The following is a 17,480-nucleotide window of genomic DNA, read 5'->3' on the forward strand; positions in this document are numbered from 1 at the left end:
GGCTCTCGATGTTGCGCCGACCTGTGAAACCACTCTAAAGCCCATCTACACTATTCCCTTATCACCCATATGTTTATCCAATGACCATTTAAATGCCCTTAATGTTGGCGAGTCCACTACTGTTCCAGGCAGGGAATTCCACTCCCTTACTACTCTCTGAGTAAAGAGTAGCATTGTGGATAGCACAATTGCTTCACAGCTCCAGGGTCCCAGGTTCGATTCCGGCTCGGGTCACTGTCTGTGCGGAGTCTGAACATCCTCCCCGTGTGTGCGTGGGTTTCCTCCGGGTGCTCCGGTGTCCTCCCACAGCCCAAAGATGTGCAGGCTAGGTGGATTGGCCATGATAAATTGCCCTTAGTGTCCAAAATTGCCCTTAGTGTTGGGTGGGGTTACTGGGTAATGGGGATAGGGTGGAGGTGTTGACCTTGAGTAGGGTGCTCTTTCCAAGAGCCGGTGCAGACTCGATGGGCCAAATGGCTTCCTTCTGCACTGTAAATTCTATGAAGAACAAATTCTATGAAGAACCTACCTCTGACATCTGTCCTATATCTATCTCCCGTCAATTTAAAGCTATGTCCCTTCGTGCTGGACATCACCACATGAGGAAAAAGGCTCTCACTGTCCACCCTATCTAATTCTCTGATCATCTTGTATGCCTCAATTAAGTCACCTGTTAACCCTATTCTCTCTGACGAAAACAGGCTCAAGTCCCTCAGCCTTCCCTCATAAGATCTTCCCTCCATACCAGGCAACATCCTGGTAAATCTCCTCTGCACCCTTTCCAATGCTTCCACATCCTTCCTATAATGCGGCGACCAGAACTGCACGCAATACTCCAAATGCGGCCGCACCAGAGTTTTGTACAGCTGCAACATGACCTCATGGCTCCGAAACTCAATCACTCCTACCAATAAAAGTTAACACACCGTACGCCTTCTTAACAACCCTCTCAACCTGGGTGGCAACTTTCAGGGATCTATGGACATGGACACCGAGGTCTCTCTGCTCATCCACACTACCAAGAATCTTACCATTAGCCCAGTACTCTGTCTTCCTGTTATTTCTTCCAAAATGAATCACCTCACACTGTTCTGCATTAAACTCCATTTGCCACCTGTCAGCCCAGCTCTGCAGCTTATCTATATCCCTCTGTAACCTGCAACATCTTTCCGCACTGTCCACAACTCCACCGACTTTAGTGTCATCTGCAAATTTACTCACCCATCCTTCTACTCCCTCCTCCAGGTCATTTATAAAAATGACAAACAGCAGTGGCCCCAAAACAAACCCTTCTGGTACACCATTAGTAATTGGACACCAGTCATAACATTTCCCATCAACCACCACCCTTTGTCTTCTATCAGCTAGCCAATTTCTGATCCAAACTGCTAAATCACCCTGAATCCCATGCCTCTGTATTTTCTGCAATAGCCTACCATGGGGAACCTTATCAAACGCAAAGAGTGGTGAGACCGTGGAATGCCCTACCTGCAACAGTAGTGAACTCGCCAACATTGAGGGCATTTAAAAGTTTATTGGATAAGCATATGGATGATAATGGCATAGTGTAGGTTAGATGGCCTTTAGTTTTTGACTTCCCATGTCGGTGCAACATCGTGGGCCGAAGGGCCTGTACTGTGCTGTATCGTTCTATGTTCTATGTTCTAAACGCTTTACTGAAATCCATATACACCACATCAGCTGCTTTACCCTCATCCACCTGTTTGGTCACCTTCTCGAAGAACTCAATAAGGTTTGTGAGGCACGACCTACCCTTCACAAAACCATGTTGACTATCTCTAATCAAATTATTCCTTTCCAGATGATTATACATCCTATCTTTTATAAACCTTTCCAAGACTTTTCCCACAACAGAAATAAGGCTCACTGGTCTCTTGTTACCGGGGTTATCTCTACTCCCCTTCTTGAACAAGGGGACAACATTTGCTATCCTCCAGTCTTCTGGCACTATTCCTGTAGACAAAGATGACTTAAAGATCAAATCCAAAGGCTCAGTAATCTCCTCCCTAGCTTCCCAGAATCCTAGGATAAATCCCATCCGGCCCAGTGGACTTATCTACTTTCACACTTTCCAGAATCGCTAACACCTCCTCCTTATGAACCTCAAGCCCTTCTAGTCTAGTAGCCTGTATCTCAGTATTCTCCTCAACAACATTGTCTTTTTCCTGTGTGAATACAGACGAACAATACTCATTTAGCACCTCTCCTATCTCCTCGGATTCCACGCACAACTTCCCACTACTGTCCTTGACTGGCCCAACTCTTACCTTAGTCATTCTTTTATTTCTGGCATATCTATAGAAAGCTTTAGGGTTATCCTTGATCCTACCTGCCAAAGACTTCTCATGTCCTCACTTGGCTCTTCTTAGCTCTCTCTTTAGAGTCTTCCTAGCTAACTTGTAACTCTCAAGCACCCTAACTGAACCATCGCGTCTCATCTTTACATAAGCCTCCTTCTACCTCTTGACAAGTGTTTCAATTGCTTCAGTAAACCACGGTTCCCTCGCTCGACCACTTCCTCCCTGCCTAACAGGTACATACTTGTCAAGGACACGCAGTAGCTGTTCCTTGAACATGCTCCACATTTCCATTGTGCCCATCCCCTGCAGTTTTCCTCTCCAGCTGATGCATCCTAAGTCTTGCCTCATCGCATCATAATTGCCTTTCCCCCAGCTATAACTCTTGCCCTGCGGTGCATACCTATCCCTTTCCATCACTAAAGTAAACGTAATCGAATTGTGGTCACTATCACCAAAATGCTCACCTACCTCCAAATCTAACACATATCCTGGTTCATTATCCAGTACCAAATCCAATACGGCCTCGCCTCTTGTTGGCCTATCTACATACTGCATCAGGAAAACCTCCTGCACACATTGGACAAAAACGGACCCATCTAAAGTACTTGAACTATAGCGTTTCCAGTCAATATTTGGAAAGTTAAAGTCCCCCATAAGGAGGTGAGCAGGTGGCAGATCAAGGAGAAATGGGAAGGAGACCTGGGATGGGAGATAAATTGGGCAGTATGGAGTGGGGCACTGCGTAGGGTAAATGGGACTTCCTTGTGCACAAGGATGAGGATGATAAATGTTAAGATCATACACAGTGTAGCTATGACTCGGGCAAGAATGAGTGGATCCTTCCAGGTGGCAGATGATGTGAGAAGTGTGGGCGGGGACCAGTGAATCACGTGCACATGTTTTGGGGCTGCAAAAAGGCTGGAGAGATTCTGGGCGGGAGTGCTTGCGGCGCTGGCAAGGACAGTGGGGGAGGAGGTTGAGCTGGATCCTTTAGTGGCGATGTTTGGGATTTCGGGGAAGCTGGAGCTGATGGAGGGGAGGAGGGCCGACTTTGTGGCTTTGCTTCTCTGATTGCCCAGCGACGGAGCTTTCAGGAATGGCCAGTCAGCATCACCACCGGGGGAAGCGGCCTGGCTGGGTGACCTGTATGATTTCCTTCGGCTGTAAAAAATAATGTCCGAGTTAAGGGGTTCAGTGGAGGAGTTTCAGGCAAGGTGGGGGATGTTCGTGACCATGTTTGAGGAGTTGTCCCGGGGTGGGGGGGTTGGTGAAAAAGGGGAAAGACTTGTAGAAACTGTGTCGTAGTTTGTTGGGACGCCTGTTTCCCAAATTGTTTATGTGTTGTAACTTTTTATTCACGTTTGTAATAAAATACATTTTTATAAAAACGGTGCGGCGAGAGGTTCCAGTCAGATCGACCATAATCTTAGTGAATGGTGGAGCAGACTGAGGGGCTGATGACCTTCTCCTGCTCCAACTTGGATGTTTTCTATTTATGTTTTCACCCATGTAGTCCCCCGTACTTTACAGGATCTTGAGTGCTCCTTCACCTTTCTTGAGACAAAATCAGGTTGTGTCACAGTTGTTAGAAAGTCACTTTGATTCTCCTCCGTGTTCCCGCAGTTTTCCGACGTTTGATATTTCTTAGGGTCCTTCCTTCAGTCAGCTGACCCCTAGTTCTTTTTAAGCACCTCAGAATAGGGCTTCATTGTTTTTGCGTTTAGTAGTCTACAGCTGCTGGCAGATTTATCTCTTGCTGACTGCTTCCAAGCTCTTACTATTATTTGAAAAAACTGCTTGTGTCTATAAGAAAACAGAGATAAACACAACACAAAAGTGTAGCCACCCCTGTTCCCTATCCCCAAGGCAACATGGCACAACTGAGATGTATCAGATAGAGATTGAAACTGATCATCCACAGTTCCCAAAAGCTGTCTTTGATCTGAAAAGTATATGGATACTTCAAGACTTGTCCTTGTTTACAAATTTCTTTTCAACCTTTCTAATTTCTAATGAAAGCATTTCGATTAGCAGAAAAGTGGGTTTATTTGCAGTTTTGTATCTCTCACTCTTCTAATTCTGATTTTGTAAATTTACATGGAATGATCTTGGATAATCTGGTGATTTAAGTTTCAATTTCATAGGAACATAAGAATTAGGAGCAGAATTTGGCAATTCAGACCTTTGAGCCTACACTGCCATTTAATCAGATCTTGGCTGATCCCTGGCCTCAAATCAACCTCTCCAGCTGTTCCCCATATTCCTATGACCCATTTTTTAATCCGAAATATATCTATCTCCTTCTTGAAACCATTTAATGATTCAGACTCCATCACATTACATTTACAGATTTGATTTTCCCCAAATTAAAAAATATGTTCCTGCTTGGTTCGATTCCCGGCTGGGTCCCTGTCTGTGCGGAGTCTGCACGTCCTCCCCATGTGTGCGTGGGTTTCCTCCGGGTGCTCCGGTTTCCTCCCACAGTCCAAAGATGTGCAGGTTAGGTGGATTGGTCATGCTAAATTGCCCTTCAGTTCGGTGGGGCTGCTGGTTTATGGGGATCGGGTGGAGGTGTTGACTTAAGTGGGGTGCTCTTTCCAAGAGCCAGTGCAAACTCGATGGGCCGAATGGTCTCCTCCTACACTGGAAATTCTATTATATGATTCTATGATATGCAACACATGAATCATGAAATTAGGCATTTTCACAACTATCTATTCAGGGAGTAAGTGAGGATCTTTGTTCTGTCATGTGCATTGAATGGGAAAGGGTAAGAGAAAAAACTTGGACAGCACCATTCACCACCTCTGGAGGGGTTGCAATGGCCTGGAAGACAGTTGCTATTATGAAGTTATTGAGCAAAATGATGACCCTCAAAGCAATGGTCGGCAAACTATGGCCCACCTAGGTTCTGAATGTGTCCCACGAGACATTTTGTTGACTGTTTCCATGCGCAGTGTTGCCACATTCTGCTGATTTCCGTCTGCAACGTTTTGTTCTACCATTATGACTGAAGTGATTCACACGTAAAGCAAGAAGTGCAGTGAGGTGCGTGCTGATCGCTTACAACATGGACACATGAGAACCATGTCCCTCCTCTGCCCAAAGTTAATTATTTATTTTGTTTTTACCATTTGAAGTTGATCGTTCAATTAATACATAGTGTATGAAATATATCTAATCTTATCATGCGGCCATGGTTAGTGAAATGAAATGAAATGAAAATCGCTTATTGTCACGATTAGGCTTCAATGAGGTTACTGTGAAAAGCCCCTAGTCGCCACATTCCGGCACCTGTCCGGGGAGGCTGGTACGGGAATCGAACCGTGCTGCTGGCCTGCTTGGTCGATGCAGGAGGGCCACTCATGCAGCCCACTGCGATGCAGGAGGGCCACTCATGCAGCCCACTGCGATGCAGGAGGGCCACTCATGCAGTCCGCCGAGATGCAGAAGGGCCACTCATGCAGCCCACTGCGATGCAGGAGGGCCACTCATGCAGCCCGCCGAGATGCAGAAGGGCCACTCATGCAGCCCACTGCGATGCAGGAGAGCCAATCATGCAGCCCACTGCGATGCAGGAGAGCCAATCATGCAGCCTGCCCATTAGCTGAGGTTGCCCTTCACTGCTCAAAGGAAGGAAAGGAAAACGGAGTCCTTCTTTGTTGATTTCCACAGTTCAAATGCCATAATAACGCTTCACAGTTTAATCCACTAGATACATCTGTTATAATAGGTGTGAATGTTAATGTTAGAAATTGGTGATTGATTCAGTTTAATCAGCTAATAATGGATTTAATTAAAACTTAATCATTCATTTCCACAGACTTCTTTAAGGAACTGATAGAGAATGCAGAAAAATCCTTGAACGATATGTTTGTACGGACTTATGGTCAACTATATATGCAAAACTCTGAGGTATTCCAGGACCTATTTAAGGAGATGAAGAAGTACTATGTGTTTGGAAATCTAAATCTGGAGGACATGCTGAGTGACTTCTGGGCTCGTCTCCTGGAGCGGATGTTTCAGTTGGTAAACCCTCAGTATCATTTCACTGAAGAATATCTGGAATGTGTGAGCAAGTATACAGAGCAGCTGAAGCCATTTGGAGACGTACCACGTAAGCTGAAGCTTCAGGTGACAAGGGCGTTCATTGCTGCCCGAACCTTTGCACAAGGTCTCGATGTCGCACAAGATGTTGTCAACAAAGTGTCAACAGTAAGTATATTTGTTGCTGTGATCAGGGTGTACAATGTCTCTTATTCATTGTTGGATTGTAACATTGGGAGGCGGAATCTTCTGGTTCCACAGTTATCAATGGGGTTTCCTGTTGAATGCAGCCGTTGCCCCATGAATCTGAATCCTGACTCCTTAGAATTATCTTGTTTCTGTATCCCATAATAACCCTCCCCAATCAGAAATCTGTCAATCTCAGTTTAACAATATTTATTTGACCACCATTCCCACCAACTTTTTTTGGGGCGCTGGTCAGAGTGGGCGTGCTTGCGCGATTGTACACTCGAGGGATTGCAAGCCCAGTCTGTGAAATTACACTTCATAAATCAACCCTTTTAGCTCCAGTATCATTCTAGTGAATTGACACTGCACCCACTCCAAGGCCAATGCACCTTGTCTGGGAAATTACTCATAACCATCCTTCTCCCTGAAGGGAAGCTACCTTTCGGACAGTGAAGATAACTTGAATTTTTTGCATTTGTATTAAACATCATAAACCAGCTTGACGTATTCAATTTTTATGATAAAGAATTAGGTCTATTTATTTATCAACAAATATTTACAATGTATTATGATCCTGGACCAACCCCCCATGTTTTTGGTGAGGGGCCAGTATGTTTTGTTGAAAGTCGGCAAAGTTTGAGATTTAATATAATTGCTCACAGAATAAAGCCATAAGGGACCTCAGAGGGGTCACAACAATATCAATCATTAGCCGTTGGCTGTAGAGGAGCCTAGAAACAGACAGGGCCAAGCTGAACCTGTATCGGTGGATGAGTTGCCTTTTGTTTGGCTATGTGATGTGCAAACACAGAATCAAACGTCATTTTGGATAAGCAGGATATAGATCGGTTGGAGACTTGGGTGGAGAGATGGCAGATGGGGTTTAATCCGGACAAATCTGAGGTACTGCATTTTGGAAGGCCGAATACAGATGGGAAATATACAGCAAATGGCAGAACCCTCAAGAGTATTGACAGGCAGAGGTATCTGGGTGTACAGGTCCACAGGTCACTGAAAGTGGCAACGCAGGTGGAGAAGGTAGTCAAGAAGGCATACGCCATGCTTGCCTTCATCGGATGGGGTATTCAGTTTAACAATTGGCAAGTCATGTTGCAGCTTTATAGAACCCTTGACTAGGCCACACTTGGAATGTCATGTTCAGTTCTGGTCAGCGCACTACCTGTGGATGTGGGGGTTTTGGAGAGGGTACAGAAGAAGTTTACCAGATGTTGGCTGGTATGGAGGGCATTAGCTATGAGGAGAGGTTCGATAAACTCAGTTTGCTCTCACTGGAACGACTTATGGGGCGACCTGATATAAATCTACAAAATTGAAATGAAAATCGCTTATTTCACAAGTAGGTTTCAAATGAAGTTACTGTGAAAAGCCCCGAGTCACAACATTCCGGTGCCTTTTCGGGGAGGCTGGTACGGGAATTGAACCGTGCTGCTGGCCTGCCTTGGTCTGCTTTCAAAGCTAGCAATTTAGCCTTGTGCTAAACCAGCCCCTATGATGGGCATAGACAGAGTGGATAGTCAAAAGCATTTTCCCAGGGTGGAAGAGTCAATTACTAGGGGGCATAGGTTTAAGGTGCGAGGGGCAAAGTTTAGACGAGATGTATAAGGGAAGTTTTTTTACAGCGGGTGGTGGGTTCTGGAACTCGCTGCCAGAGGAGGTGGTGGAAGCCGGGACGATAGTGACGTTTACGGGGCACCTTGACAAATACATGAACAGCATGGGAATAGAGGGATACGGGTTCCAGAAGCATAGAAGGTTTTAGGTTAGACAGGCAGCATGGTCAAAAAACAATACAGCACAGGAACAAGCCCTTCGGCCCTCCAAGGCTGTGCTGATCACGTGTCCTATCTAGACTAACCGCCTGTATCCATCTATACCTCTTTATGGAAGCACGGTAGCACAGTGGGTTGCACTGTTGCTTCATAGCTCCAGGGTCCCATGTTCGATTCCTGGCTTGGGTCACTGTCTGCGTGGAGTCTGCACGTTCTCGCTGTGTTTGCATGGGTTTCCTCTGGGTGCTCCGGTTTCCTCACACAAGTCCCAAAAGACGTGCTGTTGGGTGAATTGGACATTCTGAATTCTCCCTCTCTGTACCCGAACAGGTGCTGGAATGTGGCGACTCGGGGTTTTTCACAGTAACTTCATTGCAGTGTTAATGTCAACCGACTTGTGACAATAAAGATTATTATTATTCATGTGCCCATCCAGATAAGTTTTTAAAAAAATAATTTTTATTAAGATTTTCAAAAACGTATCAAAAACATAAAATAGCAACAAGAAAACCATATTAACAACAAAAAGAAAAAACACAATAACTCCCAAAACCAAACCCCCCCCCCCCCTCCCAGTAACTACAAAAAGAAGAAATAGATAAGCACCGGGCATATTCAATAAACACTTACACGTTTCTCCCTTCCCCCTCAACAAACCCCCCCCTCCTCTCTTCCCCCCCCTCTCTTCCCCCCCCCTCTCTTCCCCCCCCCCTCTCTTCCCCCCCCCCTCTCTCCCCCCCCCTCCCCTCTCTTTCTCCCCCCCCCCCCCATCTCCCCCGGGTTGCTGCTGCTGCCGGCCTATTTCCCTACCGTTGTGCCAGGAAGTCCAGGAAAGGCTGCCACCGCCTAAAGAACCCTTGTACTGATCCCCTCAGGGCAAATTTCACCCTCTCCAATTTGATGAACCCCGCCATATCATTACAAGGACAATTACCCCTTGTAATTGTCATTTGTGCGCTGGGAAAAAGCCTCCAACTGTTCACCCTATCTATACCCCTAATAATTTTAGAAACTTTATAAAATCCAGCGGTCAAACATAAAGTACAACTGGCCTTTACATTGATCTTGTTCATAAAATACTTAAAGTTATACATGATTGCATCAGTCATAAACAGTTCCGGAGGTGCCAGTCTCTGAAGTCTACAATTTAAAATAATTATACACAATACAGTTTAAACTAATTCAGCAGGGGGATGGGAACCTAAATTGTAGTCCCAGTGTACAGGATGTTGAGAGTAGTGAGGTCAGGGATAGGGTTAAAAGTTCGAAAGAGGGCACCGGCAAGCAGGACGCTGGTTTGAAGTGTGTCTACTTCAACGCCAGGAGCATCCGGAATAAGGTGGGTGAGCTTGCAGCATGGGTTGGTACCTGGGATCTCGATGTTGTGGCGATTTCGGAGACATGGGTAGAGCAGGGACAGGAATGGTTCTTGCAGGTTCCAGGATTTAGATGTTTCTGTAAGAACAGAGAAGATGGTAAAAGAGGGGGGGGGTGTGGCATTGTTAATCAAGGAAAGTATTACGGCAGTAGAAAGGACGCTCGAGGACTCGTCTACTGAGGTAGTATGGGCCGAGGTTAGGAACAGGAGAGGAGAGGTCACCCTGTTGGGAGTTGTCTATAGACCTCCGAATAGTTCCAGAGATGTAGAGGAAAGGATTGCAAAGATGATTCTGGACAGGAGCGAGTGTAACAGGGTAGTTGTTATGGGGGACTTTAACTTTCCAAATATTGACTGGAAATACTATAGTTCGAGTACTTTTGATGGGTCAGTTTTTGTGCAGTGCGTGCAGTTTTCATTCATTTTTTCATTCATTTTCAGGAGGGTTTTCTGACACAGTATGTAGACAGGCCAATAAGGGGCGAGGCCACATTGGATTTGGTACTGGGTAATGAACCCGGCCAGGTGTTAGATTTAGATGTAGGTGAGCACTTTGGTGATAGTGATCACAACTCGGTTATGTTTACTTTAGCAATGGGCAGGGATAGGTATATACCGCAAGGCAAGAATTATAGCTGGGGGAAAGGCAATTATGATGCTATTCGGCAAGATTTAGGATGTATAGGATGGGGAAGGAAACTGCAGGGGATGGGTATAATCGAAATGTGGAGCTTTTTCAAGGAACAGCTACTGCGTGTCCTTGATAAGTATGTACCTGTCAGGCAGGGAGGAAGTTGTCGAGCAAGGGAACCGTGGTTTACTAAGGAAGTTGAAGCACTTGTCAAGAGGAAGAAGAAGGCTTATGTTAGGATGAGACATGAAGGCTCAGTTAGGGCACTTGAGAGTTACAAGTTAGCCAGGAAGGACCTAAAGGGAGAGTTAAGAAGAGCGAGGAGAGGACACGAAAAGTCGTTGGCGGATAGGATCAAGGAAAACCCTAAGGCTTTCTATAGGTATATCTGGAACAAAAGAATGACTAGAGTAAGATTAGGGCCAATCAAGGATAGTAGTGGAAAGTTGTGTGTGGAATCAGAGGAGATAGGGGAAGCGTTAAATGGATATTTTTCGTCAGTGTTTACACTGGAGAAAGACAATGTTGTCGAGGAGAACACTCAGGTTCAGTCGACCAGGCTAGATGGAATTGAGGTTCAAAAGGAGGAGGTGTTAGCAATTTTGGAAAATGTCAAAATAGATAAGTCCCCTGGGCCAGATGGGATTTATCCTAGGATTCTCTGGGAAGCCAGGGAGGAGATTGCAGAGCCTTTGTCCTTGATCTTTATGTCGTCTTTGTCGACAGGAATAGTGCCGGAAGACTGGAGGATAGCAAATGTTGTCCCCTTGTTCAAGAAGGGGAGTAGAGACAACCCTGGTAATTATAGACCTGTGAGCCTTACTTCGGTTGTGGGTAAAATGTTGGAAAAGGTTATAAGAGATAGGGTTTATAATCATCTTGAAAAGAACAAGTTGATTAGCGATAGTCAACACGGTTTTGTGAAGGGTAGGTTATGCCTCACAAACCTTATTGAGTTTTTTGAGAAGGTGACCAAACAGGTGGATCAGGGTAAAGCTGTTGATGTGGTGTATATGGATTTCAGTAAGGCGTTTGATAAGGTTCCCCACGGTAGGCTATTGCAGAAAATAAGGAAGTATGGGATTGAAGGTGATTTAGCGGTTTGGATCAGTAATTGGCTAGCTGAAAGAAGACAGAGGGTGGTGGTTGATGGCAAATGTTCATCCTGGAGTTCAGTTACTAGTGGTGTACCACAAGGATCTGTTTTGGGGCCACTGCTGTTTCCCGTACCAGCCTCCCCGGACAGGCGCCGGAATGTGGCGACTAGGGGCTTTTCACAGTAACTTCATTGAAGCCTACTCGTGACAATAAGCGATTTTCATTTCATTTCATTTTCATTTTTATAAATGACCTGGAAGAGGGTGTAGAAGGATGGGTTAGTAAATTTGCAGATGACGCGAAGGTTGGTGGAGTTGTGGATAGTGCTGAAGGATGTTATAGGATACAGAGGGACATAGATAAGCTGCAGAGCTGGGCTGAGAGGTGGCAGATGGAGTTTAATGCGGAAAAGTGTGAGGTGGTTCACTTTGGAAGGAGTAACAGGAATGCAGAGTACTGGGCTAATGGCAAGATTCTTGGTAGTGTAGATGAACAGAGAGATCTCGGCATCCAGGTACATAAATCCCTGAAAGTTGCCACCCAGGTTAATAGGGCTGTTAAGAAGGCATATGGTGTGCTAGCCTTTATAAGCAGGGGGATTGAGTTTTGGAACCACAAGGTCATGCTGCAGCGGTACATAACTCTGTTGCGGCCGCACCTGGAGTACTGCGTGCAGTTCTGGTCACCACATTATAGGAAGGATGTGGAAGCTTTGGAAAGGGTTCAGAGGAGATTTACTAGGATGTTGCCTGGTATGGAGGGAAGGTCTTACAAGGAAAGGCTCAGGGAATTGAGGTTGTTTTCGTTAGAGAGGAGAAGGCCGAGAGGTGACTTAATAGAGACATATAAGATAGTCAGAGGGTTAGATAGGGTGGACAGTGAGAGTCTTTTTCCTCGGATGGTGATGACCAACACGAGGGGACATAGCTTTAAATTGAGGGGTGATAGATATAAGACAGATGTCAGAGGCAGCTTCTTTACTCAGAGAGTAGTAGGGGTGTGGAAAGCCCTGCCTGCAACAGTAGTAGACTCGCCAACTTTAAGGGCATTTAAGTGGTCACTGGATAGACATATGGATGAAAATGGAATAGTGTAGGTCAGATAGGCTTCAGATAGTTTCACAGGTCGGCGCAACATCGAGGGCCGAAGGGCCCGTACTGCGCTGTAGTGTTCTATGTTCTATGTTCTAATACATTTAATACTTTAGTTATAAACTTCTATCAGGTCGCCCCTCAGCCTCCGTCTCTCGAGGGAGAAGAATCCCAGTTTACTCAACCTCTCCTCATAGCTAATACCCCCCATACCAGGCAACATCCTGGTAAACCTTTTCTGTACTCTCTCCAAAGCCTCCACGTCCATCTGGGTAGTGCGGTGACCAGAATTGGACACAGTATTTCAAATGTGGCCCAACCAACATAATTTGTGAACTTTTATACTCTCAGCCCTGTCCTATGAAGGCAAGTATGCCATATGCTTTCTTTATCACCAATTTCACCTGTGCGGCCACTTTTAAGGATCTGTGGACCTGCACGCCCAGATCTTTCTGTGTGTCTCTGCTCCTGATGGTTCTGTCATTCATTTTATAGCTCTTCTGAATTGGATCTACCAAAATGCATCACCTTGCAGTTGTCTGGGTTAAATTCCATCTGCCATTTCTCTGCCCAATTTTGCAGCCTATCTATAGCCTGCTGCATTCTCTGACCATCTTCATCACTATCCGCAACTCCACTCCAGCAATCTTAGTATCATCCGTAAACTTGCTAATCAGATTTACTAGATTTTTTCCAAGTCATTTTTATATATGACAGAAGTCCCAGTATTGATCCCTGTGGAACACCACTAGTTACAGACCTCCATTCGGAAAAACACCCTTCCACTGCTACCCTCTGTCTTCTATGGCCAAGCCAGTTATGAATCCGTCTAGCGTGTTCACCCCTGACCCCATGTGATTTAATCTAAAAAGTAGGACCTCAAAGGTAGTAATCTCAGGATTGCTACCAGTGCCACGAGCTAGTCAGAGTACGAATGTCAGGATAGGTAGGATGAATGCGTGGCTCGAGAGATGGTGCAAGAGGGAGGGATTCAAATTCCTGGGGCATTGGGACCGGTTCTGGGGGAGGTGGGACCAGTACAAACCGGACGGTCTGCACCTAGGCAGCGCTGGAACCGATGTCTGGGGTGGGGGGATGGGGGTGTTTTCTAGTGCTGTTGTGGAGGGTTGAAACTAATGTGGCAGGGGGATGGGAACCGATGCAGGAAGTTGGAGGGAAGTAAATGGTGCCCGATACAAAAAGCAGTAAGGGGGAAAGTGTAAGGCAGAGAAGCCGCAGTCAAAAATCAAAAAAGGCCACAGTACAAGGTACAGTGACTGAGGAGAGTGTGAAAGGAGAGGTGGTCAATGCAGGATTGAGGATGTTGTACCTAAATGCGCACAATATACAGAGCTTGTTGCGCACATTGAAATTGGACGGTACGATGTTGTGGGCATCACAGAGACGTGGCTGCAAGGGGATCAGGGCTGGGATCTAAATATCCAAGGATATATGTCCTATCGAAAGGACAGGCAGATGGGCAAAGGGGGAGGGGTTGAATTGTTCGTAAGGAATGACGTTAAATCAATAGCAAGGAGCGATATCGGATCAGAAGGCATAGAATCTCTGTGGGTAGAGATGAGGAATCGCAAAGGTAAAAAGACCCTGATGGGAGTTGTGTACAGGCCCCCTAGCAGTAGTCAGGATGTGGGGCAAAAAATAAATCAGGAGATCGAAAAGGCATGTAAAAAAGGCAATATTACAATAATCATGGGGGCTTCAATATGCAGGTGGACTGTGAAAATCAGGTTGGTAGTGGATCCCAAGGAAAGGAATTTGATGAATGTCTAAGGGATGTTTTTTTTGGAGCAGATTGTGATAGAGCCTACCCGGGAACAGGCAATTCTGGATCTGGTGATGTGTAATGAGGCGGACTTGATTAGGGAACTTAAGGTGAAGAAACCCGGAGGGAGCAGTGACCACAATATGATAATTTACCCTGCAGTTTGAGAGGGAGAAGCTGGAATCAGATGTCACGGTATTACAGTTAAATAAGGGTAACTACAAAGATATGAGGGAGGAGCTGGCCAGAGTTGATTGGAAAAGGAGCCTAGCAGGGAAGACTGTGGAACAGCAATGGCAGGAGTTTTTGGGGGTTATTCAGGAGGAACAACAGAAATTCATCCCAAGGAGGAGGAGGAAACATGCTAAGGGGGAGGACAAGGCATCCATGGCTGACGAGGGAAGTCAAGGACATGGATAGAGCAGAGACAGGAATGGTTGTTGCAGGTTCCGGGGTTTAGGTGTTTTAGTAAGCTCAGAGAAGGGGGCAAAAGAGGGGGAGGTGTGGCGCTGCTAGTCAAGGACAGTATTATGGTGGCGGAAAGGATGCTAGATGGGGACTCTTCTTCTGAGGTAGTATGGGCTGAGGTTAGAAACAGGAAAGGAGAGGTCACCCTGTTGGGAGTTTTCTATAGGCCACCTAATAGTTCTAGGGATGTAGAGGAAAGGATGGCGAAGATGATTCTGGAAAAGAGCGAAAGTAACAGGGTAGGGAGACTTTAACTTTCCAAATATTGACTGGAAAAGATATAGCTCGAGTACATTAGATGGGTCGTTCTTTGTACAATGTGTGCAGGAGGGTTTCCTGACACAATATGTTGACAGGCCAACAAGAGGCGAGGCCACATTGGATTTGGTTTTGGGTAATGAACCAGGCCAGGTGTTAGATCTGGAGGTAGGTGAGCATTTTGGAGACAGTGCCCACAATTCGGTGACCTTTACGTTAGTGACGGAAAGGGATAAGTATACCCTGCATGGCAAGAGTTATAGCTGGGGGAAGGGCAATTATGATGCCATTAGACATGACTTAGGATGTGTAGGTTGGAGAAGTAGGCTGCAAGGGTTGGGCACACTGGATATGTGGAGCTTGTTCAAGGAACAGCTATTGCGTGTTCATGATAAGTACGTACCAGTCAGGCAGGGAGGAAGGGGTAGAGCGAGGGAACCGTGGTTTACCAAAGAAGTGGAATCTCTTGTTAAGAGGAAGAAGGAGGCCTGTGTGAAGATGAGGCGTGAAGTTTCAGTTGCGGCGCTTGATAGTTACAAGGAAGCGAGGAAGGATCTAAAGAGAGAGCTAAGACGAGCAAGGAGGGGACATGAGAAGTCTTTGGCAGGTAGGATCAAGGAAAACCCAAAAGCTTTCTATAGGTATGTCAGGAATAAAAGAATGACTAGGGTAAGAGTAGGGCCAGTCAAGGACAGTGGTGGGAAGTTGTGTGTGGAGGCTGAGGAGATAAGCAAGATATTAAATGAATACTTTTCGTCAGTATTCACTCAGGAAAAAGATAATGTTGTGGAGGAGAATGCTGAGACCCAGGCTATTAGAATAGATGGCATTGAGGTGCGTAGGGAAGAAGTGTTGGCAATTCTGGACAAGGTGAAAATAGATAAGTCCCCGGGGCCTGATGGGATTTATCCTAGGATTCTCTGGGAAGCCAGGGAAGAGATTGCTGAGCCTTTGGCTTTGATTTTTAGGTCACCATTGGCTACAGGAATAGTGGCAGAGGACTGGAGGATAGCAAATGTGGTCCCTTTGTTCAAGAAGGGGAGTAGAGATAACCCCGGTAACTATAGGCCGGTGAGCCTCACGTCTGTTGTGGGTAAAGTCTTGGAGAGGATTATAAGAGATACGATTTATAATCATCTAGATAGGAATAATATGATTAGGGATAGTCAGCATGGTTTTGTGAAGGGTAGGTTATGCCTCACAAACCTTATCGAGTTCTTTGAGAAGGTGACTGAACAGGTAGACGAGGGTAGAGCAGCTGATGTGGTGTATTTGGATTTCAGTAAAGCGTGTGATAAGGTTCCCCACGGTTGGCTATTGCAGAAAATACGGAGGCTGGGGATTGAGGGTGATTTAGAGATGTGGATCAGAAATTGGCTAGTTGAAAGAAGACAGAGGGTGGTGGTTGATGGCAAATGTTCAGAATGGAGTTCAGTTACGAGTGGCGTATCACAAGGATGTGTTCTGGGGCCGTTGCTGTTTGTCATTTTTATAAATGACCTAGAGGAGAGCACAGAAGGTTGGGTGAGTAAATTTGCAGACGACACTAAAGTCGGTGGAGTTGTAGACAGTGTGGAAGGATGTTTCAGGTTACAGAGGGACATAGATAAGCTGCAGAGCTGGGCTGAGAGGTGGCAAATGGAGTTTAATGTAGAGAAGTGTGAGGTGATTCACTTTGGAAAGAATAACAGGAATGCGGACTATTTGGCTAATGGTAAAATCCTTGGTAGTGTGGATGAGCAGAGGGATCTCGGTGTCCATGTACATAGATCCCTGAAAGTTGCCACCCAGGTTGATAGGGTTGTAAAGAAGGCCTATGGTGTGTTGGCCTTTATTGGCAGAGGGATTGAGTTCCGGAGCCATGAGGTCATGTTGCAGCTGTACAAAACTCTGGTACGGCCGCATTTGGAGTATTGCGTACAGTTCTGGTCGCCTCATTATAGGAAAGACGTGGAAGCTTTGGAACGGGTGCAGAGGAGATTTACCAGGATGTTGCCTGGTATGGAGGGAAAATCTTATGAGGAAAGGCTGATGGACTAGAGGTTGTTTTCGTTAGAGAGAAGAAGGTTAAGAGGTGACTTAATAGAGGCATACAAAATGATCAGAGGGTTAGATAGGGTGGACAGTGAGAGCCTTCTCCCGTGGATGGAGGTGGCTAGCACGAGGGGACATAGCCTTAAATTGAGGGGTAATAGATATAGGATAGACGTCAGAGGTAGGTTTTTTACGCAAAGAGTATCGTTCTATGTTCTATGTTCTATGTTCGATGTTCTATGACAGCATAAAGGCTAAAGAAAAAGCATACAAAATGGCGAACATTAGTGGGAAACCAGAGGATTGGGAAGCCTTTAAAAGCGAACAGAGGACAACTAAAAAATAAGTGAGGAGAAGATGAAGTATGAGTGCAAGCTAGCTAGTAATATAAA

General features: G+C 45.7%; 1 protein-coding gene across 1 annotated transcript in view; it reads left to right on the forward strand.

The window, feature by feature from the left end:
• gpc4 (glypican 4) overlaps nt 1-17,480 on the forward strand; it is a 297,220-nt gene that overhangs the window by 146,186 nt on the left and 133,554 nt on the right. Inside the window, exon 3 of the mRNA XM_038774482.1 lies at nt 6,145-6,536. Coding sequence (XP_038630410.1) covers nt 6,145-6,536 — 392 coding nt within the window. The remainder of the gene's footprint in view (nt 1-6,144; nt 6,537-17,480) is intronic.

Source organism: Scyliorhinus canicula, chromosome 17 (assembly GCF_902713615.1).
Source record: "Scyliorhinus canicula chromosome 17, sScyCan1.1, whole genome shotgun sequence".
Taxonomy (NCBI): Eukaryota; Metazoa; Chordata; class Chondrichthyes; order Carcharhiniformes; family Scyliorhinidae; genus Scyliorhinus; species Scyliorhinus canicula.